General features: G+C 53.0%; 1 protein-coding gene and 1 long non-coding RNA gene across 4 annotated transcripts in view; one reads left to right on the top strand and one right to left on the bottom strand.

Annotated features, from left to right (window-relative positions):
• Positions 1–6,182: 6,182 nt before the first annotated feature.
• KY (kyphoscoliosis peptidase) overlaps positions 6,183–25,700 on the bottom strand; it is a 48,223-nt gene continuing 28,705 nt past the window's right edge. The window contains exons 8-12 of the mRNA XM_072792654.1: positions 24,707–24,824; positions 15,996–16,184; positions 14,561–14,751; positions 8,307–10,497; positions 6,183–7,585 (exon numbers count right to left, since the gene is read on the bottom strand). Coding sequence (XP_072648755.1) covers positions 9,602–10,497; positions 14,561–14,751; positions 15,996–16,184; positions 24,707–24,824 — 1,394 coding nt within the window. The 3' untranslated portion in view covers positions 6,183–7,585; positions 8,307–9,601. The remainder of the gene's footprint in view (positions 7,586–8,306; positions 10,498–14,560; positions 14,752–15,995; positions 16,185–24,706; positions 24,825–25,700) is intronic.
• Positions 8,390–19,475, top strand: LOC140613989 (uncharacterized). 3 transcript variants are annotated; one of them, XR_012014899.1, is made up of 4 exons: positions 8,402–9,130; positions 12,552–12,643; positions 15,977–16,075; positions 17,634–19,475. It is a non-coding gene; the product is annotated as an uncharacterized lncRNA (long non-coding RNA). The 3 variants fall into 3 exon arrangements; XR_012014898.1 differs by lacking the exons at positions 15,977–16,075; positions 17,634–19,475 and having other exon boundaries at positions 8,390–8,452; positions 9,040–9,130; positions 12,552–13,261; XR_012014900.1 differs by lacking the exons at positions 15,977–16,075; positions 17,634–19,475 and having other exon boundaries at positions 8,402–8,619; positions 9,040–9,130; positions 12,552–13,263.

Genomic DNA, 25,700 nt, shown 5'->3' with positions numbered 1-25,700 from the left:
CGCCACCAGTTCCCAGGGGCGGGGGGGAGGCATCACAAAAGATATGGGCAGAGGAGGGGACAGCCTCAAAACGCCTCCGGCATCTTGGCTACATTTAATTTTTTTACAGTGTAATAAAATGTTAATTTGCCCATCCCCTTGGTGTTCACGTACACACAAACACATCAGCTGAGTGTTCAGGGAGCAATTTGTAATCCTGCAGTCATTTCGGTTGAAACAAACGTCTCCTCTTTGTCCCTTGTCGCCATTCTTTGTCCATGTGGGAGCTGCCAGGGGCCCTCACCCCCAACATCTGTCCATCATTAATCATGCAGCCCGGTTGTTCTTGGCACCTTGTGGTCGCGGCTGCTCCGTGCGCCTAGGCCGCAAGCCTCTCCACGGTCGTCCCTGCCACCCTGGAGCGGGGCGCCACCGCCTCTGTCCCTGCACAGCCGGGGTGAAGTGATGGCTGATTCCTTGTGTCAGAGAGGCAGTCAGCCGTCCCTCCTGATGGGAACAAAGCAATCCCCGCACACGCCGAGGGCGGGGGGGTTCCTTGGGAAGAAGGGCAGTCCTCTCATCGATCGGGTGCCCTGATGGCCTCCTGGTGGCAAGCAGTGCCAGCACTCCCGGCTGGTGGCAGTTTCTGTCATCCTGTAAACATACATTTCCCACGGGGGCAGAGAAACTCGCTCCCGGGCATCTACTTTGGTAGATCTCTTTTTTTGAGAAAAAAAGAAGGAAAGGACTATTGAGGATGATGTAACTCAACGGCCTTTTTGGTCGACAGCCGTGTAAATAAGTCCCAAGATCTATGAATTCATTTTTGAAATGACAAATTGATGTTCACCTCAAAACTGTATTGATCATTTGTTCTAAACGCAGGTGTCATTTAATTGTGGAGATGAAATAGCAAGCCAGTCCGGCGGGCACATGCCTGGAGCGGTGTGCCTGTGCGCATTGGGTGCTCCACATGGGCGTGTTGGGTGGCATCTCCCTGGAACCCAGAGGTGTCGGGAGGCCTCCAGACCACCCTTGGACCTACGGTTTGGCAGCTGACCGGCTGTCAGTGGGCTAGTTTGCTCTGGATGGACGGGTGTGGGCAGGACGGGCAGGTGCCTTTAGCTTTATTTCTGTGCTCCTAACCAGGAGCACCAGGCTTAGGTTATAGAATCTCCTTCAAACAGGGTCCTAGAGGGAAATCTGAGGCAGGAACCACAATTAGGTAGAGGAAAGCAACTTCATGAAGTTACTCAGGGCCAAAGAGTCCTGGCCGCCCCCTGCCATTCACAGACAGAGTGGTCATTCTTCTTGGAAAGCTCAAGCCCTGTGTTCAAGTCCTGTTCTGTGGCACAAGCATGTGTCCTCTTTTAGAGCCTCATAAATAAGTGCGGGCTGCTGGTCTTGGTGAAAAGCCCACCTATTTCCTTGAAGACCACCATAAACTACCTCCTCAACACTCCCCAGGGTGGTCATTCCAAGATCTCACCCTATCCCAGTTTCCCAGCCCTTCCTGAGGTGTAGCCCTTCCAGAGAGCATCTTGGGTGCTCCTCGCAGTTCAGGCTCTGGTGTCCAGAGCCGGGCGAAAGGCACAGGGGCCAGTCTCGGTGAAACACGTCAGCAAATGTCAGTGAGTGTTCTTGGACTGCTGAGTTATGTTACTTCGCTGGTCCTGTCTTCATCATCCCTTACTGTTCTCCCAATGAAACACTTGCCAAGCATTTACCAAACCCCTATTTTGTGCCATGGAGAAAAATCAAAGTAACTGTGGTCAAACAACTCATAACCAAGTGTGTGAACTTCTAAGTGCCCTCTCGATCACAGGAATCATGCAGAAAGTCCCTGGTTAACAGATGAGCTAACAAAGTGCTAACTGAATGTGGAAGGTGGGCACATAATTCCACATGGGCCTGGTTAGCGGAAAGGCCAAGGAAGGGCTGACAAGGGATCTGGCCGGGCTTCTCCAGAGAAAGAGGGAGGGAAAGTCTTCCCAGTGAGAAGGAACAGCATGTGTAAAAAGCACGGTGTCTGGTGTCATGCGGTTGAGTTTTGCAAAAGGAATCTCATGGAGAGTCATGAGAGACAAAGTGGAGAAAGCAGTGCGAAGCCAGAGTCGGGGTTATAGATTGAATGTTTGTATCTATCCCCCCCACCCAAATTCATGGGTTGAGACTGAATCCCCAATATGATGGTGTTTGGAGGCGGGGCCTTTGGAAGGTGATTAGGTCAAGAGGGTGGTGCTCTCATCAATGGGATTAGTGTCCTTATAAAGAGACTCCAGAGAGCGAGCTTGCCCCTTCCACCACGTGTCTCTCAGATACCTGAGAGCTTTCAGCTGGCAGTGCCTTTACAGTCTGCCTTAGCTTTTATACATTGTTGGATTCAATTGGCTAATTTTGGGAGGGGGTGGAACGGTTTTTATATCTATGTTCACAAGAGATATTATTAGTCTGTTGTTTTCTTTCCTTATATATTGTGTTTGGTTTTGGTATTAGGGTAATGCTGGCCTCAGATGAGTTAGGAAGTGAGCCCTCTGCTTCCATCTTCTGAAAGAGTTTGTAGAAAATTGGTATAATTTCTTCCTTAGGTGTCTGGTAGCATTCACCAGTGAACCTCTCTGGGCCTGGTGCTTTCTTCGTAGAGGGCTATTGATTATTGACTCGATTTCTTTAAAAAGAGGGGCCTGTTGGCCAATTCAGATCACTATTGCTTCTTGTATGAATTTCAGCAGATTGTGGCTTCCAGGGAATTGGACCATTTGATAACGTAGGTGTTCAAATTTGGGTGCACAGAGTTATTCGTTGTATTCCCTTATTATCCTTTTAACGTGCATGGGATCTAGTGATACCCCTTCTTTCACTTCTGTTATTTTTTTTTTCCTTCTTTCACTTCTGATATTGTAATTGTGTCTTTCCTTTTTTTTTCTTAGCTAGCCTGGCTAGAGGCTCATAGATGTTATTGATCTTTTCAAAGAACCAAGCTTTTGATTTTGCTGATCTTTTCTATTGATTTCTTGTTTTCAATTTCTTGATTTCCACTCTTTAAATTATTTCTTTTTTTTCTGCTTACTTTGCTCTTCTCTTTTCTAGTTTCCTAACGTGGAAGCTTAGATCATTGATTTTAGGGCTTTCTTCTTTTCTAATATATGCCTTCAATGCTCTAAATTTCCTTCTAAAGAGAGCTTTTGCTGTACCTCTCAAATTTTGTTAAGTCGTGTTTTTGTTTTCGTGTAGGTCAAAATATTTTAAAATTTCCTTCGAGATTTCTTCTTTGACCCGTTAGCGGTTTAGAAGTGTGTTGTTTAATCTGCAAATATATTGGGATTTTCCAGTCATCTTTCTGTTACCTATGTCTAGTTTAATTCCACTGTGTCTGAGAGCAGACATCGTGTGACTTCTATTCTTTTCAGTTGGTTTGCGGGGGGAAGTGGGGGGGTTGTAGCCCAGAATATGGTCTATCTTGGTGAATGTTCCATGTGCGCTTGGAAAGAATATGTAATCTGCTGTTGTTGGATGATGTAGTCTATAGATGCCAACTGTATCTAGTAGTTTGGGGGTGGTGTTGTGTTTAACCATGTCCTTACTAATTTTCTGCTTGTAGATACGTCCATTTCCTTCACTCCAGAAGCAGGGATTTTTATCTGATATTCACTGTAAGACCTGGTAGAGATCCAGGAGATAAAACTCACAAAAATGTGGGGGTCCTGATGATTGAGTTCCCCTGGAGGGTTTTCAACTCTCAACGTTGACCACATGGAGCCCCAGCAATTCATCAATTTACAATTCAGGTTTTCCCACCCAGGCTTTGGTTCCCATGGAGGTTTCTGCTCTGGTGGGTTGTGATTCTCTGTATCATCTCTCCAGTTTGGGGAAGGGGGGCAAGTGGTTTACTTTGTGACTTCACTTTTTACAGACAGAGGAAGAGTTGTTGATGTTTCAACTTGCCAGCTTTTTACCTGTTGGAGGGAGTGATGGCTTCTAGGCTTCTCACATGATGGATCAGAAACCTTATGCTATTTTTGAGCTGAGGCCAAGCTCTTTCATGGTCAGCCCGCAGCCAGTGACTGAGCAGACTGGGGTCTCTAGGGCCTGGCTGTTTCGGCACAATGGGATTCTTCTGTTGTCCGGGACTTGGACCACGGTCGGAAGTTCTCTCCACCTGATCCTGCTTCCTCCTGCTTTATCTTTCACAGGTATTACCCTCTGGTACCCCACTTGCATTCCTGTGTCTCAGCATCTGCCGGCCAGGAAGCCCACCTGGCACATTTGAACATATGATCAATACTGTTTTGGTTCCAGGAGGAGAACAGGCAAATCTATGAGCCACGGATGTGGATAATCTGATTTACAAGGTGTCGCTCACTCACCTTCAGGCTAGGCTCCACCACTCACCCTGTCACAGGTCCTCCTTTAGCTGTGGTGCTACGAGCCACCCTACACAGCACCGCCCGTGAGTGAAGACCTCAGCACCCGGCCTTTCAGAGTCCAGGAAAAAGGAGGAGTTTCTGCCTCTCTGTTAAGACTGGTTTTTGTTTGAAGACCTACCTTTTCCATCAGCACCTGACACAAATGATACTTTCACCAGAGATGGTGAACTTCTTCTGGAAGGCCTTCATGGAAACCTTGTCTTAGGTTTCCAACAGTCCTGGTGATCTTACAAGAGGAAACATGGAGTCGTCATGGGGCAGTGGTGGTGGTGGGGCCCTCATGTCATCATGGAAAGCAATCACGACAGCGTAGCTGAGAGATGATGAAGGCTTGGATTATGGCAAAGGCTGTGAGAGTGGAGTGGGTGCGGGGCTGGGGGAGTGGATCAGAATGGACCACTCATCAAAAAAAAAGTGAAATGGACTTTCATCACTGAGGGGAATGAAGGGGTCACTAGTGACCATCATGAGTCTGACTTGGGGACTCGGGCATGGGGATGTATTTACTGTGTTGAGGACCCAGGAGGAGGTGGAGGTAATTTGGGGGAAGAGAGTGACTTCGGTTCAGTATCTTTTGATTCGGGGATGCCTGTGGGACATCTAAGGGAAGGCATCCCAATTGCTGCCTGACTTTTATTTTCTTTTGTTCTGCTTGCAAAATCAGAGAGAAGCCGCATCCTGTCAGGGGCTGTTGCTTTCCCTTTGGTCCCTCTGCTGGGTTTTTTCCAGCCCCTTGCCCTTAGGCAAGAGAGGAGCCAGCAGCGCATCCTGTCAGGGGCTGTTGCTTTCCCTTTGGTCCCTCTGCTGGGTTTTTTCCAGCCCCTTGCCCTTAGGCAAGAGAGGAGCCAGCAGCGCAGTCTGCTGGGGGCTGCAGGGCAGGCTCTTAACACAGCAGGGCCCTTCAGATGTTCCGAAACTGACAATCCCAGGTCTACCACCTGCCAGCATTTGTTCACAGAGACACAGCATCACAAACTCTCCGGACTGGAAGGGACGTTAGAGGTCATCCATTCCAGCCTCGGGGGTGGCATTTTCAGACCGTTCTAAGAATTTAAGAGTTCCTCCTCCTATTAATGTGGGAGCCTTTCTTCTGACTTCTCCTTAATATGCTGTTAAAGACACGGTCCACCTGTGCGCTTCCTTCCTCGGGAGGAGTATGCTGGGGCTCACGTTTGTGGGTCCAGCGGGCAGGGATGAGCGAGGCCAGATTTGCGAACACAGTTCTTTCTGTCCTTCACACTACAGCTACGAGAATGGTCTCCATGGTTACAGCAGCTTCTCAGAGGTGCCTGGATGTTCACTTTCTCTATTCCCCTAAATGTCTAATTTATGAATAATCTGTTTAGGTAAATTGCTAGAAAGTTTCTGTATATATATGAAAATCAAGATATGTATAAATATACACACACACTCAAAACAGCAAAAAAAGTAGGCTGATAGGCATTTTGGGTACATTTTTTTCCTCCTCCTAATAACAAAAATTGGGATTGACTTTAAAAATTTCAAGTTAAACAAGATTCAATGAAAGAAACACTGCCTTCATGTTCTTCAAAGGCATGTGAGTGAGAGGGGTTGGAGCTAACCTAATTATGTTTTCTTTAATGTGAAATAGCTATTTGCCTGACATTCCATTTGCATCTCCCCATCACATTCAAATGGCTGGGACATTGATTTTTTTTTTTTTTTTCTGCTAGGGCTCCCTTTGAACATGAAAGTGCTTTTTCCTATTTTTTTCCCCCTTGTGAGAGCAGTGATAAGAACAGATCGATAATTACATTGTTGGATAAAAATGAATATAAATTTTATTGAAAAACAACACCAGCAACAATGTGGGGAAAGCATACTCAACAGCCACTGGCCCACACAACTCAACACACACATTATGAAAAGTAATCACCATTTAAGAGTTCCAGCTACTTATTCCAAATGAAATGATAGACCCCAGATAAAGTGATGTGGGATGCGGATGCACACCCGCCTCTGAACACGCTGCTAACAGCAAAGGATGCGGCAATCCTGTTCACCTTGCGTTTGCTGGGGGCCATCTAGCGTATTTTAAGGATTAACTGGTTTGGTGAGAATTTAGTCCTTCCAGTGAGCAGAGCGTCTAATACCCAGACCACTGGGAAACCTTTTCTACTTTCCAAGTCCTTTGAGAAGAGGATTTCACAAACTTTCTTGGCAACGTGTCCCTCCTGCTTAAAAACAGGAAATAGTTCTTTATGTCTAGCCTAAATCCTTCATGCTTCAGTTACTCTATTTATTTCCTTTTAATCTCAGCAGGCGGTGAGAGGTTTGCCTCTGGTGGGACAATGTAGCATATGGGGAGCTCACAATGATCATAATCAGATTGAAACGGGCTCCAGCTGTGCTGCTGGCGCTTGGGAACCAAGCCAACCAAGCCGCACGCAAGGAGTTAAGAGCAGTTAACTCCCTCACCCTCCCCGACCTCTGCACCCTGCTGCCTGGGGTGAGGGCCACCGTCCTAGGACTTGCGGGGCCAAAGCTCGGAGTGTGATCGGTTCGGTCCTTACAATGGGGGCACAGTAACGAGCGCTCGCAGAGCTGTCCCTTCCAGTCTCATACCCAGGGTTTGCATGTCAAGATGGGATTTCCCGGCAAAACACTCCCCAGTGGCACACCCCGGTGTCTTCTCACCCTGCCAGGCAGTCCCCAAGCTCGCCCCACAGCCTGTGCGCTCCGTGTGCACGCCAGGAAGCACGCGGTGAATGTGACACCAACATCGGAGTGAGCCGGAGTGAGCGTGAACTCTCGGCAGCTCGCGGACTGGGCACCAGGGAGCGCCCGTGCCATTCCACCGTCGCGCCACGGCGCCACCAGGAAACAAAGCTGGGGATTTGAATAAAAGACTTCAAAATGCAGCCCTGCGTTCCACCCTGAGCAGCATGCGTGTAAAAATTCATGAAGATTGGATTTCATTTCATGTATTTTTACTTCAGTGGAGAGAAATACAGGTGATTTCTGGCTGCGCCCACAGCTGTCTTTACAAATGGGGTGGGGTGGTTGGGGGGGGGGCCCTGGTTAACGCCGCAGACGGAGGGGCACGTGGTTGCTCCGCAGACACTTTGCGAGGCTGGGCCTTGTCTTGCTTCCTGGGGCAGCTCCTGTGTTGCTGGGTGGCATCCTCCGCATGCTCCAGAATGTATTCATTAGCTACACTATTTTAAAAAAGACGCACGTTGTTCTCATCGGGACGACCCGTGGCTCTGGGTCCGGTGAGCGACATGAGTCATAGGAGGCACTTATTATTCAGATAAAACACAGCAGGTTTCTTTCAGCCCATAAAATCAAAGGTGTGAAAAAAATTTGTTTTCAGGGCATCAGAACCCCCTCCTTGTTTCCCTGCCGAAGTGCTCAGCGGTCCCTCCTCTGGGGCCTTTGTGCTTTTTTCCAGGCACGGGTGACAACAGTGCCTGCCAAGGGGGTGTGGGACACGGGCCAGAGGAGAGCTCAGACCCCCCGGGTGTACCGCCCTCGTGTTCGGCCAGGGGGGTGGGCAGCCCTAGAACATGGCCCTGGGACCCCGGGGAGAGGATGGACTGAAGCCTCCGGAGCCCGCAGCCTTAGGCAGGCCTGTTGGGGGGAGGCTGCTGCTGCCCACCCTGAGCTCCGAGATGGCAGGGGCGGGACCCCCTTGTTCCCCCCTAACCCCGGCATCTAGCACAGAGCCCCGTGCTCATTAAGTGCCCCGTGAACATCTGCTGAATACACAAATGTGAGAATGAAGGCAGAGGAGGCGTGAGCAGCGGCTGGCCTGGCTGTCGCGGAGCCTGGGGACATTTAGCAGCGTGGGGGAGGGGGACGGGGGCAGTGTCCCGCTCTCAGGGTGAGGGGCTGAGCCGGGAGGGGCGGGGAGCCGGCGCCAGGGGGCGGGAGCACCTGCAGGGGGCGGGCGCTGCGGGGTGCTGCGGTGGCCACGCGGGCCTCTCCCCCTTCCCCTTCCCTCCTCTCTGCCGTTGCCATGGCAACACGGGCCTGAGGCGCCGCCGAGGCCGCTGGGCCCAGGCTCCTAGGGCAGCCGGGAGGTGCACGCGGACCCCAGGGTCTCTCCTGTCAGAGCAAGGCGGGGAAGGAGCGGGGACAGACGAGCTCAGAGGCTCGGGGCGGGGCGGTCCCCCTGTGCGGGCTTCGCGCGTGGGGACCCTCGGGGCCAGCAGGGCCCTGCTAGTTCCCGAGTCTCCTGGACACTGTGGTATTTGCCCGACTCCCTGCCCGGCCTCCCTGCTTGGGTGTTTATTTAGGGTTGTCCGCAAGCCCCCACCCCAAGGGCCTAGCAGCCTCCTGAAGCTCCCCCTATGGAGGTGCAGGCCAGGGCCTGACACCCAGGCTCTGAGAGGGCCTGGAGGACCACCAGCTAGACCGAACCGGACCGAACTGCCCTGTGGGCTCGTCTGGGAGCACGGAGTCTGGGGTCTCACACCCTCAGACTCAGGTTGTGGGGCTGCTGCAGCGTCCCTCGCCCTCTGGCCCTCCACCCAGGCCACCCAAGAGTGGGCACCGGGGGCCCCCTTCCGACTTCTCTATTGCCACATCCCCAGAGTATACAGGGATTGTGGAACCTCCAGGCAGAGGCGGCCTGGCTGGCTTCCTCTTCACACCTTCTCTTTTCTAGGGCTCCTGAAGAGCAAGAGGCTGCAGGAATGCAGAGGATGGTCAGGTCTGGGAAAAATGGGCGTCCAACCCTCCCTGGGGTCGAGGAATTGGTGAGAAACACCGATGCTACTTGAAAGGGGTTCTGTGATTCAGGACGACTCAGCCTCGCAGACCGGGTCCCTGTGGGGCGTAGAGGAGAGTCCTCTCACCATCACGTGCAAAGCTTTCTGCTGGGGCCATATGCCTGCTTTCCCACATCAACCCTACAAAAACAACAACAGCATGAATACGAGAAGGGGCATCTGGGCAGTGGTGTACAGTTTACAATACCTTGGATTTACATAGCACCTTTTTCTTCTAAAGGGCCTTTGCCTCAGTCCTCTCGGCCGTTGCCACAGCTGAGCGAAGCCATCAGAACACAAACATCGCAGCTTCCACGGCGGGGCAGGGAGACTGAGGCAGAGGCCCAGAAGTGGTTTCATGCAGACTCGCTGGTGGCCGGGGCTCGCTGCACTTCCGTTGGGCCCTCCCTGGGCAGGTCTGGCCTTGGCCCTCTGGGAGGCGTGACCGGGCACCAGGCCTCACTGGGAGTTCACTTTGTATTTCAGGATGTAGGAGTAGAAGTTGTGGTTGGCGTTCTCCAGCACCATGACATAGATTTCTTGGCAGCCGGCCGTGCTGCAGCTGCCCTCCCAGTAGCCCTCTCTATTCAGGGTCAGGGGCCACGTGTCCTGCCCCTTCACCAGGGCTTTGGCGATACCATGTAGCTTCAGTTTGAATGGGACATTCCGGTTGGCAGGAAGCACGCCCGACAGGGGCTCCAGCAACTCATTGTCCTGCCCCCAGTTGCCAAAGCTCTCGGGGAACATGGGCCAGTTCACCTTGGTGTTGGTACAGCACAGAAGGTAACTGAAGACAAAGACGTAGTTGCCCGGCTCCAGCCTCTTCTTGACGAAGATCTTGAGGGCAAACTTGCCGGCCTGGGGCAGCTGGACCTTCAGCTCCGCCCGCTTCTCTCGGTGCAGCTGGAAGATGTAGCGCCGCCCGGTCTCCTCGGTGATAGGGCCTTCGTCCCCGTGCAGGGAAGCCAGGACGCTGATGCCCTCGTCTACACCGAAGCTGACGGAGCAGCGGCCGTCACTGGTGTGGATGATGGGGTCGGGGTGGGAGGGCTTCACGATGCCCATCTGCTCCGAGAACCAGCTGGGGCCCACGGGCTGGTGCAGCTCAGCGGGCAGCTGGACACCGATGTCCACGTAGTTGCACTTGAGTGTGTACTCCAGCACCGAGCTGTAGATGTCAGAGTTGCCTTTGGCAAAGATCTGCAGCTTGTGGGTGCCCACTGTGGGAGGGTAGATGTCCAGCTTCATCCCGTTCTTCCTGAGGCTCAGCAGCCCATGCTCCTGCTTGCCATTGAGCATAAACATGAAGAGCGTCGGGGCACAGCTCTCAATGGTGATGGTGGCCTTCCCGTTCACTGCGGAGACAGAACCAGGGTCGGGAGGTGGATCCAATATGTGCTGACGTGCTGCTAAATGTTTGACAACTGGCTCTCCGGGGGGACCCTGACTCTAGCATCTGCCCATTTCCATGATGTGAATACTTTCAGCACGATGGATTTTAAGCAATCACGGTGGTATCCCAGACCTCGATGCGGGCCACCTGCGGCGTACACTAAAAGGATCCCCTCCCCACGGCAGGTGCTTCTCTGAGAGGGAGTTGAAAGCTGAGGGTCTCAAGAGAAAATCCGCCCCAGCCGTAGATGCTGGCCTCACCCTAGTGATTCTCATTAGATGAAGGTTGCATGGAGGCTTAGCCTGATTCTGGAACCGGGTAGAGGGCCCAGGGGCAAGGAGGGCCCGTGACCCGTTGGACACCCTGTGTCTCCTTCCGGTCTTAAGTCTTGCCTCCCACCGCTCTCTCCGCATCTGCTCATTGCCAGCAGCTGTCAGGTGAACACAGGACCTTACAACCTGGCTTGAATGCCATCGTGCGCTAGAGGCTGTGCTCCAGGGCCACGACTGCCTCCTCGCTCCACTCCTGCCCCAACCCCAGGACTCTCACTTAGCTGTGGCTTGGCCCGGCTCTGGAGGGCCTTTGGCATCCACTCTCCTTCTGCCTCTCCCCATGCCCACCAGTTTTGTGATCTTCCTCTGTCCTGCTGTTTTTCAGGGACAGGTGGTCAGTCCTCTGGTCTTGCAGCCCATGAGCATTTCCTTACCTGGTCCTCCCTGTCTCGAGGGACCACGGGCAGGGCGGGGGGCGGGGGGGAGGGCAGTGGCTCCTTGCAGAGCCTCAAGCCCCTTCCTCTCGGAAGCCCCACACCTGCTCCTTGTCCCAGCAACCTCCCCAGCCCCATTCGTGTTCACAGATGAGCATGAGGGAAGGAGACAGACTACTGCCAGAGCCATGCTCACTAGTCACCTTTCCCCAGTCTGAGGTCCAGTACTCTTCTGCGGAGGCAATGCCTGGGCTCTGGGACAAGTACCTCCAAGATGTCCCCTCTAATCTGCCACAAGGGCCCCGACTCCAAGCTGCTCTGCTACTGCATTCAGTGCTAACTTCCAGCCAGCCAGTGAGAATCCCACACAGGCAGCAGGAAGAGATGGGAGCTCACTGGCCATCTCCCCTCTGCTTCTTCGTGGGCTTCCTCATCCAGAAACCTTGGCAGGGAACCCCTCCCCACTGCGGTCCTCTTCCACCCTGTAACTCTCATCTGGCCTCCGTCCAAAGACTTCAGTGAGTTCCTTGGAGCATCGGGGCTGCTGGCAGGCCCTCCTGGACGCCCTCTTCTCCCCTTGCAGCCACCACGCTCTCCAGCCCAGCCTGCTGACCACCACCCCAAGCCCTTTGCTGCTCTTCCTTCCTTTTCTGGTATATTGATTGTGGGGCCCCTTGTGCTTTGGTGTTCTTTTCTTGTCTACTTTCTTTCTCCACTGCCTCCAGCCGCTATGGGACATCTACCTCCAAAGGAAAGTGACCAGGAGCAACAGGCTTGTTATGAGTCTCTCTGGTCTGAATCTCCCCTCACTTCCTCTTCTAAGCCAACTCAGTGGGCAGAAGCCATCTCAGCCTTCAACTGCTCATGGCCCCATCCTGTTCCATCTTGCATCTGAGTTGGCTGTGAGATCCCACGGAATTCACCTTTGAGGTGGAGTGCCACCCAGCATTTCCACAGGGCCTCCCGAGGGCCCCTGGGAAAATATCTACCTGCCAACTCCTGGGTTCACTCATGTGGGTCACCATCAGCCTGGAGACCAGTGAGAGTCTGTCGCCTCCTGCCTAAGCTGAGTCAGGACCCGCACAAGCATCCTCCCACATCCTCCAGGGCTCCTTCACATCCCAGAGCCCTCACTCATGTTCTTCCCTCCACTGCTTTCCCCTAAACCTGCTAAGACCTTAGCATAATGTCTGACTGCAGAGGAGTGAGGTCGAGCTCCCCCGGGAGCCCCTCTTCTAGCTCCACATCTCCTTCAGGAAGCAGCACTGTTGTAGTGAATTCGTTCTCTGTGATGTCTGTCTTCCCTGCAGGGGTGAGCACTGTGGGGAGCTGCCCTCCTCCCTCCTTTCCTGCACTCCTCAGGCTTGACGAGGGCACCTGGGCCAGCAGATTCTCTACCAAGGTGAGCTGAATGGCCCGAAAACTTGAAAGAAGGACTGGCGACTCCGGGGACTCTGTGGGAGCCTGCATCCTCCCCTGCATCCTCCCCTGCATCCTCTCCCTGTACCTCCCCTCACCCCTGTGGGTGGTACTCCACTCCCCACATCCCCTGTCCTCTTCATTCCCTGTCTTTCACCCACCTGTTTCCCTCTTCTGCTTTCTCCGCATCCCTACTCTTAACGAAAGTAGCTCCAACAAAGAAATATTCTTTAAATAAGCATCATGAATATGGAATCAAATTTGAGATTACTGTATATTAAGAAACCCAGCGTTGACATTTCTGTGCCTCTTGCAAAGGCAAGTTCTTCTACTCCGTGGCATTAATTTGATGTTGGTGTGGCCTGGTCCATCCTTCCCTGTGGTTCCACAGCCTGCACCAGACAGAACAGGCTCCCCATCCGATATAAACAGAGGAAACACATTCTCAAAGATAGCAACCTCATGCTGTTATTTTAGCAGCAGGAGCCTCCAGGTATTTGTAGTTTTAAAAAAGTATTCAAGAGAGCTCCGCAAACTGGTTAAGGAAGCCATTGTGAGGTGGAAGGGACAAATCAGCTGGAAGTAACTTGGGGACACCTGTGCTCCCCATGCCCCTATCACTCTACAGTGTGGGATGGGGCTCACCTGCAGGCCCACCCACAGGTGGCCTGTGCGCTTGGCCTTCTCTCCTGGGAATACACATCCCTCTACCCCCACCCCCACCCCCACCCCACCCCCATTAGCAGAGATGGTACCAACAGGCAGGCCTTTGCTCAAGTGGTGTGTGTGTGTGTATGTGTGTTTGCGGGTGGGTGGGGGTAGGTACACTGACTAGGTTGTGCTGAGCCCTGGAGCCTGTCCAGGTTATGTGCCCAGCCTTGGACCAGGTGCCAGGGCCTTGGACGTACATAAGACAAAGTCCTCTGTGGTTAGCTCTGCGAGGCTCGTGACCACAGTTCTGTACCCTCTCCCACACAGCTGGCTCCCCCTAAACCTCAGAGTGCACAACACACTTAGCTCGGTGCCTGTGGCCCCTGTGGGGACCTGGGGAGTAAAGGTCAGTCTGGGTCAGCCGTGGGGACAGCTCAGCTAGGTGTCCTGCACTTCTTACTCCCAGGGACGTTGGCTGGAAAAAGCTGGCCTCTGCCTCCAGGAGGGAAGCAGGCAGAGTGAGCATCTGAGCTTGTGAGGGAAGGGCATGGAGGAAGGCAGGCTGCGCCTCTGGGGCCAGCCCTCGTCTAGCGGAGCTTGAGCTCAGACGTTGGAGGGCTTGCTGTGCCCGTCCAGAGCATGTCTGTCCCTGTGTGTGGCGGTGCCTGTACTCTTCCAGCTCCTGAATAAAGCGCCTCCCCCCCCCAGTCCTGTGTCCTGGGAGACCCACGCTGCTCTCCCACTAGCTGGTTAGACCACTGACATGGAGATCCCTGCTTGGCTGGGCCAGCAGGAGCTCTTTGCCAGGAGTTTGGGAACTCCTGTCGGGAACCTGAACTGGGGGTGGGTACAGCCCGGCCCGAGGCAGTCCTTTACTGGCTCTGGGAACTGGGAGAAACTCATCCAGCTGGGGACCCTCCAGTCCTGGCTCCCTGACAGGTTGGGCTGTAAGTGTGGCCCTCAGGGGCTAGGGAAACCCAAGGACTTCCTATGCACCCCGTTTTTGGTTTATGCTGCTGCGAGCGGGTACCTGTCCCTGCAAATGTGACCTATGGCTGGATCTTGCCCCAATGGCCTCATGGCCTTGGCTGCCGTAGTAGCATCTGCACATACGTTCTGCTTACACCAAGCTCAGGGACCCTGGCTGTACCCTGGCAGGGCGGTCCCCTGGAGGCCCAGATACCTTGAGACACAGGGAAAGCTGCTCTGTCTCTGATGCTCGCATGCTGGCCACCTGCTCAGGGCTTACCTGTTTTGATCACAGAAGTCTCTGGGTGGGCACTCAGCATCCCCTTGTTGTAGAATTCACTCTTGTGATACATGTTGTTCTCAAACTGCTTCAGGGATTGAGGTGGTTTTAGCAGTTGCCAATTCTTGTTGTCTGGGAAATGGTCCTCGATGAACAGTGCGGGATGGGTGAGGAAGTAGAATTCATTGTATCTAGAAGTGGGGTGGGGAGGAAGATGGTCAGTAGCCATATAGGGTGAGTAGGCCTCAGCTCTGTGGAGAAGCAGGTGGGGGCTCACAGGGGGATCCCTGGGGCCTTCTTTGGCCTAACACATCCACAGAAGGGGTCCTGCCAACAACCCAAGGGGAAGAAGCACTATTTCCAGCCTTAACATGGGCACTGCAGATGGCTCCTCAGTGGCTGCTTCCAGAAATAGAAGCCATGGCAGGATCTGAGGCCCCTTTTAAGAGAAGGCCATAGCCCACGTGGAGCTGTGTCCAGGTGGGGAATGGGCTCCCCCTACACTCAAAGCCAAAAAGAGATTTGAGGGAGCAAAGGCATAACCCATGGACGAGGTCCCAGCCATCAGGGTGGAGGGACGGCAGGCAGGGAGTCTTGGGTGAGCAGCCCTCCTGTGGTCCCCAGGGCCAATGAGACACAGCTCCCTAGAGGTTAGTGATGGGGATCAGGAGAAGAACACGGAGACTCATCTGAGATGGGGAAGCTTCACTCTTAGCTTGTATTTGGCCTGTGTGCAGGACTGTCGAGATTTAGACTGCAAAAATCAGAGACAATGCTCTCATTCTTCTGGATAAAAAGGAATCTGAGCTGCTGAGAGATGTCATGATCCATGAGGAAGGTCATGGCTTTAAGGTTAAGACCACAGTTGGCCAGAGCCTTGGAGAACAGACGTGCTCCAGTGCCCTGCACCCCACCACCCTGCCCCACTGCGGCTCACAGGGACTCTGGGCACCCACAGCCCCCTTCCCACAAACTATAACCCCTTCCTCCGAGATGTGATGTGGCTGCCTTCAGTGCGGAGGAGCCCTGGTGTCTGGGGGAAACAGACACCAGGAAGAGAACTCTGGCATCCCTGCGTTACAATATGGTCAATGGGTCAAAGGCCTGGAGGGAATCTTGATAGTTCAGTAGCTTCTCAGCCCTGCCTGCCTCTCTTGTATGGCCCGTGGGCAAATAAATGCTGGGCTTTCAGCACTTGGGTAGAGGGAGCAATGGGGAGCCAGAGGAGGGATTTAGTCAGTGGAGGGTGAGGTGACAAAAAGGTCTGGGCCCTTCCTCTCGGCCTGGGGCCAGCTCATTTCAGAGCCCGAGGAAGGCTGGGGTGGCCGGCAGCGCGCACCTGGCTCTCCCTGCCCTCCCACCTGGCCTGCCCCACCTGCTGCTTCCTTCACCTGTGTCCCCCATTTCCACCAACAGAACCCAGATTCATACTTACAGGAAGGTGAATTTGGAGGTAGCAGAGTCCACCAGGCCACTGCCCCAGGTGCTGTCCACCAGGTGCCACCTCCCCTCCAGGTACACGGCGTTCCAGGCGTGGTCAAACTCCCCCGAGAAGCTCTGGCCCGTCTGATAGCCAAAGCCCTTGGAGTAGCCAGGCACAGTCATGCACTGCACCCCGGCGATCCTGGCGGCGGGACAGGGGTCTGAGAGCGGGCTCCCGCCGGGGCTGCCCACTGCCTGGGACTCTGTCCATGGCCCCCCGCGCAGGCCTGTCTGCTGCGTGTCAGTCCCTCCCTGCCTTTCACACGGTCCCATACAGACAGCCTGAGGACTTTCATCCCCAGGGCTGGGGCGGGGAGGGAGGTACAGGGGGACACCGGGCTGGCTGGTCCTGCTGGCACCCACTGGCTTTAGTCCCCATTGCCGGCTCCTCCTAGGGGACGGGGCAAATCACTTCTGGAACGTTCTTCCCCAGACAGAACCTGCCTGAGTGCTCTCCCCGCAGCCCTCTGGGAGGACACTGGGTGCCGTGGCGAGGATCACCCCGAGAACATGGAAACCAGGGAGAGAATGATGTTCTCGAAGTATCAGAGCAGCTCTAAATTGAGGAGCTAGGTCTGGGTGACACAAGTGGGGTGATGAGGGAGGGGGCTGGATAGGAGGGTTCAGGAGAAAGCTCAGCCCTAGTCTCTCCATTATGTCCTGTTTTAGGACATCCGTGGGGGGACAGCTGGGGCAGGCTGGCCAGTGTCTGCAGCCCTGACTGGGGAAGACTGGCCCATTGCTGAGATGGCTCAGGTCTGACCACCAGGGCCACTGCAGTGCAGTAAGGTAGTCTGCTGACTGATGGTCCTGGCCGCAGTTTTGGAGTCCCCCATGGATGTCCCTTGAGGTGTGACACGTGGGCCAGCCAGCCTGACTTGTTTGGCCCTCTGACAGTGTGCTCCCCCACTGCTTACAACCATGCTGGCACCACTTTCTGTGGCCTGGGCAGTGAGAGATTGGTGAAGGTCACCTATGGGGACCACAGAAATCTTGGGCAAGCTCCCATGTGGGCATTTGTAGCCGAAACCCTGAGGCACCACCCCAAGGCCAATGCAAGAGCCCCGAGAGTCTTTCCATGACCAGCTGGCTCTCCTCTTCAGCAGCCCTGCCCACCACCTGGCAGTGACCAGAGTGGACCACTATCTGCCCCAGGGGACGCCCTGTGCTTGCTCCCCTGGGGGTCTTTGTGTGAATTAGAAAAAGGTGTTCCTTTTTTAAGACTCTCTCCTTCCACTTCTGGCAGATTGGCATAATAAAAACACAGTCCATGATTTCCAGGCTATTCTGGTGGCTCCTTAAATAGGGCCCCTTTGAGGATCACGCAAGCTGCCCTGCTGAGTCTGCACTCCCCTCAGATGAACCGATTCTGTACACTGGGTGTTAGCCAGGCCTGGAGGCCTCTGGGGGCCAGGGTCCTTCCGTGGACCAGGTCTGCAGACTCCAGTGCTCTAAGCAACAGGGCCACGGAGCCTCTCAGGGTAATGGGGAAGATGGCTCTGCAGCCATAATAGGAACAGGGGAAATTTTCCCTATAAAAACATAGGTTTCTAAATCTTTTCTTTTATTTTTTTTTAATTTTTTTTTTTAGAGAGAGAGTGTGAGAACACGCACCTGCAAGCAAGTGGAGGGAAGGGCAGAAGGAGAGAGAGAGAGAATCTCAAGGAGGCTCCAGGCCCAGTGTGGGGATCAATCTCACAACCCTGAGATCATGACCTGAGCTGAAATTCAGTCAAACGCTCAACTGACTGAGCCACCCAGGTGCCCCAAAAACATATATTCAATTAACCACTAGAATGCTGGATTAAATATTGCTTATCATTTGCTGAGAGAATCCGTGAAGCAAAATGGGGGGTCTGCAAGTTTCCACACCCCACCCTGCCACGGGGTCGCTCCACCCGCACACGACAACAGTGTCCCCTTTCCACGTCTGCCTGAACTTCCCTCCTCTGCAGGGTGCAGGCAGGGTGCAGAAGGTGCCCTTCTGCCCACAGCTTCACAGGAGGAGGTCCAGGCCTCCCAGGCTGTCTAGGACATGCCGCAAGAACAGAGCAGCTAGGCCCCCTGGATTTTAGGAGCACCTGGGGAATGCGGGGCAGAGAGCAAGAGGGACTGGACTGGGATGTCAGGTGTTTCTGCTGGTACAGGCCGAAACCCACTCCTGGAGCAGAAGGGCAGCCCAGAGGCAGGAAGCCAAGAAGGAGCCCCAAAGTGAGGGGGGGCGGCAGGCCTGGACGGGTGGGGAAAGAAAGTGCAGCGTGCATGCCTGGAGAGTCCCCGGTCTCCTTAGCTGCAGAGGGTGGTGAGAGGATGCTTCTGGGGGTCGGAACTGGATACGTTTCCAGGCAGCAGAGGGGTTGGGATGAGAGTGAGGCCAGAAGGGCGGGATAGAGGAGCAGACTGGGGGGCTTCCCTGGCAGGTGGGGCTCCACCCACCCAGAGTGAGTGAGAGGAAGTATGGGGTAAGACATGCTCCTGACACGATGTTAACTGACAAAAGCTCATACAACCGGGCCATCAGCACAAGGCCCGAGTGTGTGTGTGCACGTGCGCGTGGGTGCGTGGGTGCGCGTGCAGGGCGAGAGGCAGACAGAGGAGGGCGGCAGAGTGAGACCAGCGGGCTGCACCTGCTCTCCTAGTAATGCGATTATGGATGAGTGTAATTTTCTTTTTTAAACTTCTCTGTATCTCCTAAATTTTCAGTAGTGATTAGGTGTTACTTTTAGAATTGGAAAAAAGCCATAAATACTACTTGAGATTACATTCTTCAGTGAGTTATCTTCCTTTCTTGGCCAGCAACGTCTGTGAGCATCCATTTCCAGGCGCGTGTGGAGGGACAAGTGGAGACCTGGAAACAGTTCTGGGGTAGGTGTGCTGGCTGCGGGGAGCTGTGGACTTCTGCACACGCTGCCCACTAGGTCCGCCTCCGCTCATGGCCCGCTGTGGTCTGGGCCCGAAGGAGGGCCTTGCACATCCACACGGCCCGTCAGCACTGCAGTGAGACGGAGCAGGCATTGCTGTGGGCAGTGTGGCCGGCTGGAACTCGGGCTGAGTGTCCTCCCGGGAGAAGCTATGGGCCTGGCCAGTGGGCCCGGGGCTACCCTCCCACCGAGGGATGGAGTGGAGGGAGGCTCTGAGAGCCAGGTCGGGGAGCAGCAGTGAGATCCTGACCCCAAGCCCGGGAAGGGCAGAAGGAAGCAGAAGTGGGTGGCCGGAGGGGTGGTCCCTGGGCTGAGAAAGGGGATCAGGGCTCAGTCTCAGTAACATGGTCACCTCTAGGGTGACCTTGCCAGGCCCACGATGGACCAAAAGAAATGTTGGATTAAATGGTCTCTAGGGGGGTGATTCTCCTATGACAAGCTGAAGGGAAGCTGGGGAGGCCATGGGGAATGCCTGGGGCAGAATAAAGATGAAAAAGGAAACTTAGCTGTGAGCTTATACCATGCTTGACTATGACATGAGGGTATTTTACTACCTGGAAGCAATGTGCCAGATGGATTGGACAAAGAAGTCATAATGTAAAGCATTATTGTTAATAATCCATAATTCTCTCACAAAATTGTGGAACTAGTAATTCCAGCTGCTGGTTGCTAGTCAGGATGACCCATAGCCATTTCATGCCATCGAAAGACACCACCTTTCGTGCAAAGCACTGTACCAGGCACCAGGGAATAATATCATATATCATCTCATTTCATATAATAAATATTATAGCCTAATAAAATATTCTGGGGACGTCTGGTGGCTCAGCAGTTGAGCGTCTGCCTTTGGCTCAGGGAGTGACCCCAAGTCCCGGGATCGAGTCCCACATCGGGCTCCCTGCAGGGAGCCTGCTTCTCCCTCTGCCTATGTCTCTGTCTCTCTATCTCTCATGAATAAATAAATAAAATCTTAAAAATAAAATAAAATAAAATATTCTGAAAGGAAAATTCACTGGCTTCCCTAGATGTGCTGATAGGTGCAAGAGGGGCAGATATGTGAAGCATCACTAAAATGCTAGTGATACAGACTTTTAAGGAGACCCAAAGGAAGAGGAATTTGCTGGAAAGATCTAGGAGAGTATTGAAGAAGGGACAGAAAGTGAGAAATGTTTCCACTTCCTAATGAGATCTGACTAGTCATGCTAGAGCCTAAAATATCATCCCAGGACATCTATCTAATAATCTCAGGTTGTAGAGTTGGCTTTTACTTTTGATAGCTTTTAAATTGCCAACACCAGTGGTATCAATTGAGGAGTTGGTGGATCCAGTCTGTGACTATTATTTTATACAGACATGGTCCGGGTCCTGCTGTGGGAACCGTGTAATACTGTGTTAGCCACACCACTGCCAGGCCTCAGCAGGGTGGCTGCACTGTCCGGGGTGGCCAATGAGCTCTGCAGGCATCAGGCTTTGACCATAGTGTACTTCCCCAACTCTGATCTCCTCCCAGAATACGTGAGCCATGTGGAAAATAAGAGAGGGAGGGAGGGATGTACCAATGGGAGAGGCAATGAAGCATGCTCTTTTCTTGTGTGTACCTTGATGAAAATATTGTGATTTTTTTTCTTTTTCTTTTCTTAAAGATTTATTTATTTATTTACTTATAGTACATGAGCGAGGGGGAGGGGCAGAGGGACAAGGAGAGAGAGAGAGAATCTTAAGCAGGCTCTGTGCTGAATGGGGAGCCCAATGTGGGGCTCGATTTCACGGCTCTGAGATCATGACCTGAGCTGAAACCAAGAGTCTGCTACTCAACCGACTGAGTCACCCAGGCTTCCCCCAAATTTTGTGATTTCTATACTGCAGCAGGACAAGTATAGCCATGTATCATGTTTCACAGTTTATTTACATAGTTGATTTCTTATAAATCTGATGGTGCCTATATTCCTGCCATACGGTATTCTTGGACCACCCTTTATGGTGAGGTCAGTAACTATAACTACAGTAATTATTCTTACTCTGAGGCCCTTTTGGGGTGTGACTTCAGGGCCCTCCTCTCTGACAAGTCAAGACTCAGAGAGGGAGGCTGATTTGCCTGGGGACATATAGCCAGCCAGTGGCCAGAGCAGCACCAGGACTCAGTTGTCCAGATGCACACAGTTCAGGAGGCTTTGTATTATAGTAGCACTTTTGTATGCCAAGATTCATTTTAATTTATAAATATGTGGGTGGAGTAAAATCAAAGAATGGTTTGATTTAGTGACATCATTCAGCTCTGTAAGCACTATCCTTTGATGTATCTACAAGGGCAGGGGAATTCAGATGTCCCTTTTAGAGGCTTTATCTGACAAAGTCAGAGATCTGGGCAAAACTTCAGGTTATCCAGGGTATCTGCCTCTCCCAGGAGGGTGAGATGGTCAGTCCTGGCCTTTGGGGCCTTTGGAACCAACCGATGTATTGGGATCGTCTGGGACATCATGTTGAGCAGAAGCATGCCGCTGCTCTTGCTCTCTGTGACAGCAGGAGGACGGATGGAGAACAGGCTGACATCTGATTGGTGACAACCAGTCTCTCCGGCAGCAAAGTCTCAAACTGGTAATAAGCTCCTGACTTTATCAAGTCTCTGGAAACCCTAGTAGCTGATGGTGGCTGGAGCTGTGCTAACAGAGGGAAGCGTTCTACTGGGGGCTAAGTTGGGGGCAGGAATCTGGGAAATTAAGCTTGGCCTCTCCAAGGAAGTTCAGCAGAATTCATTAAGGCCAAGGGGGATTGAGACAAAAGAAGGGACATTAATGATGGGTGATGGGAAGTCAGAAAGAAACCAGACCAGCAGTTACAAGCAACAGCACTAACAAAAAAACTCACATAGCTTACTTGGGAAAGACAATGTGGAAATGAAGGATGCTGCAAAAATATCTGAGTTCCCCACCAAATTACTTTATTCAATCAGTCTTTAATGAGGCCATTGCGAGGAGGCAGAATGGACAGACAGAAGTAATAAAGGCCGCATAGGTACTACTCTTGCTAAGAGGCTGCCCTGGCGACCGAGCCGGGATAAATCAGCAAGTGTGGATTACATGTCTTCTGTTATTAAGGACTCCGCTAATGAATTTACCAAACCTTCGGCAATTATTTGGAAGGTGGGGAATTAGGAAAGTGATGCATAGATGAGGTTACTGATTTTTAAAGCCAAAGTTAAAGGGTTCCAAGGGACCGTGAGCTACTGTTAACCGTCTGAGCGGTAGTATAGAGTTTTTCACATGCTAACTGCCAGGTTAGAACCTAGCTTTAAATGATGTAAAATGTTGGGATTGTTTTAATGATCAGCTGCAGGCCAGGATAGGGCCATTGTTAAGCATCTGGATTAAGCCAAAAAGCTGACAGATTCACTCAAGGCAAGTGTCAATTTTCTGAGTCGATGTGTGTCTGTAGGAAAGTTCCACAGAGCAACAGCATTCCCAGACTCAAGAAAGACAGGCAAGGTTAAAATAAAACACAACCACCCCAAAATCAGGTGAACAAACTCCAAACTGCATGTTCTCACTTAGCCCTAGCATTGCCAGCAGGCAGTACAGTCCCCATGTACGGATGAGAAAACTGAGAAATTCCTCAGTTTGTTCCTCAGAAGGCACAAAACTAACAAGTAGTAAATCAAGGACTGGAAATTAAGGAAGGGGGACGGAGGACTCTAAAAGTCTTTCTGGCTTTGAGTCTGGCACCCTTCTATATCATGCTGGAAAGCTTATACTGGATGAAGAAGGATGTATCCTAGGATTGAAAATCCTGAGTGCTTTCAAGTTGGCCAACTAAGATGCAAATTACACTCTGAAAGATGCCAGGCACAAACAGAGCTGAAAATAGACTGAGGGTTAGTCCATTGTTTAAAGAGAGGAAGGCCATGTCATACAAATCTGGTAGGAATATCTTATCATTTCCTGTCATTGCGGACCTATGGTGTGTAGGGTCTGAGATGGGCGTTCACAGGGGAAGCAGAAACAGCGAGCGCCTGAAGACACATAAAAGACATATTAGACCCACAAGACATATAAGGAAAAGTGAGCACAGGTAACATGTATGTGATAGAACAAGGTATGGAAAGGAATGTGACAAAATGTGAAGTGTTATCTCAAAGTGGTCAGAGTAACAATTTTCTTTCTGCTCCTATACATTTTATAAGTCACTTATAATTAAAAAGTATTTTTTCCCTTGATTTGGGAAAGTTATTAAATAAAAGCATAAGGCAAGACAGGAGCTTGTGAACAAGGCGTGCTGATGATATCAAGGGAGAGGAAGGTGGGGTGACCATCCTGGGGTGGTGCTGGAAGAAGCATTAGAGATAGGGGAGCAGAGTGAGCTTGAATACACGTAAGTGCGGCCAGTGGCACAGGGGGTAGGGCTGGAAGGGTGCTGGAGGTCAGATTTTGGAGGACTTTGTAAGACAGTGGAGCCTGTGGTCTTCTTCAGGAGTCCAGGGCCTAGGGAGTCTGGGCAGAGGGCCAGTGAGGATCCTGCATCCTGGAGAGGCCCCCCGGCATATTGGAGTGCCTGGGTCAGAAGCAGGGGCAGGAATGTGAAGGGTGGGAAGGACTAGCGCTGGGGGGGTGGATGGGCTGCTGAGGGGCTGGCATCCTCTGCAGGCCGCAGGCTGACCTGCCCTGGTGGCCTCAGGGACTGTGGTCTTAGCGGTGGGGTGTGTAGGTGGGATAAGTGAAGAGCAGGGAGCAAGCAGGAGGCTGGAGCAAGATGGGAACAGACACATGTCTATGCTTGGTGGTGGCATTGAGGGGTGGGAGGCCCGACAACTGGGAGTTAGACAGGAGCAGGACGTCTTGGGCTGCCTGTACAACTCCGACATGCGACAGCTGCCCCACTGTGGACTCGTGTCTGTTGCTACACTTGGTTTGATGAATCGTCACCTGGGTCCTGGTGGGCTGACATCTGGGTGCCCGAGAAGACCCACTCCCAGAGGCCTGCAGAGATGGTGGGCAGAGCCTATCCATCTCCCTGGGAAAGAGACTTTTCAATGGCCTCCAGGGCTGACTGATTGATCCTGGGGAACCCAGCAGACCTCGGAGAGTGAGCAGAGCAAGCTGTGGGGTCGGTGGGGCTCCCCCTGCCTGAAGTGTGTCCTGAGGTCACCTTGAACCAACAACGGTGTCTCTGTACGCAAGTGGTTTCCTTACCAGCCACTCTCCTGTCGTCACCCACCCGGGCAACCTGGCCAGGTGCTCATTCCCAGAGCAATGAAAACGGAGCCCAACGCCTCCAAGAGAAAAGCTGCTTCCTAGTTATTCAGCTTCTCCAACTGACAAATCTTTTCAGGTAGGAGATCATCTGTTTCCCCCGCGAGAGGGCCCCCGTGCCAGCCCCGAGGACAGGTTTTCACAGTCCCCTTGGCATCAGCAGCCACTGTCCTCCTATTCTCAGACCTGCCATTCTTCTAACCTTCAGCTGCGCAGAGATCGGCGAAGGTGGAAAAAGGGCCTTTTATAACCAAATTATCTCTGTGCATTCATCTGCCATTATGTTAATGCATCGCGAAGCCCGGCAGATGGTACAAAGTCAATTATGCTGGTGTTAAAAAGGGAGAAATTGACCTTTTCAGGACTCACTTGGATTCCAGAGCAGAGTTTGCAAACTCAAGTTTCAGGCCTGGCATGTGGGCGAAGGCCCACAGCGCTTTGGAAGGGAGGAAGGGATGTGTCAGGGTGGTCAGCCCGGGACTGGGGGACCCCTCTTGTACCTGCACATCCTCTCAAAGAGTCCAGCGTAGCCATCACAGTTGGTCTTCTGTGTCCGCAGGATGTCGGTGGGCTTGAAGGCCTGGCGGTCCTTCTCCTGGGCCGCCTCGACGTCGTATTCTGGAGGGCAGAGGCGTCTGTGAACAGCTAGGTCCGGGGAGGCGACCAAAGCTTATGCAGAGCAGAGGGGGTCTGTGGCCGGCAGCACTGCCCTCCCGCCCTTGGCTGTGCTTTCAGCACCACTTGGGCTGGCCTCCCTCAGGTCCCAGAGAAACCACTGTAGGCCGAGGGGAACCAGGGCCCAGCCAGGGCCAGTGCTGGGAAATGTCACCCCCTTGCACAGGTGGCTAGAGGAAGAGCGGAGCATTGGCAGAGCAGGCCTGGCTCGGTGGGCCTCTGGGGAGAAGCTGGGAGGGAAGGGGGCCGAGACAGCACTAGGGGTGGGGGCTCTGGTCTTGTCCCCACCACACAGCTCTGCCAGCAGCTCCCCTGAGGCTGCTCACCCATCCCTGCTGAGGCTGCCACCTTCCAGACCTCACACTGACCCACAGGGGGCGCTCTGAGCTGCCGCTAAACAGCCTGTCTGGTCTCTCTCTGGTCACTAACAGAGGCCTGGGGTCACTAAGGCCTGGGGTGAGGCCCTGAGGCAGGAATCACTGTGGCCACTGGGCACGAAGGGAACATGTGGGAGGGTGGCAGGCAGTATATGGAGTCCTACCTAATGTTCTCTTTCTGCCCCTGTAAGGCCGAGGCTGAGTGGAGCTGCTGGTGGTGGAGGGGGAGGAAATGGCCTCTCAGGCCCTATGTTCAGATACCCTCCCTGTGTCCGGTGAGTTCACCCTCTAAGCTGCATCCCTCACTGCTGCTTTAGAGGACAAAGGTAAAGCCCAGTGGCAGCAGATCAGGAGAGCCCGGCTGGTTGTGGGGTCACAGGGAAAACGCTAGAAGTCCACCCCACCACCACTGGCTCTTCCACTGACTGCAAGGGGTAGCATC

The sequence above is a fragment of the Canis lupus genome, chromosome 22 (genome assembly GCF_048164855.1).
Source record: "Canis lupus baileyi chromosome 22, mCanLup2.hap1, whole genome shotgun sequence".
NCBI classification, from domain to species: Eukaryota; Metazoa; Chordata; class Mammalia; order Carnivora; family Canidae; genus Canis; species Canis lupus.
The sequence above is the reverse complement of the archived record's forward strand: the minus strand, read 5'-3'. Positions and strand labels throughout refer to the sequence as shown.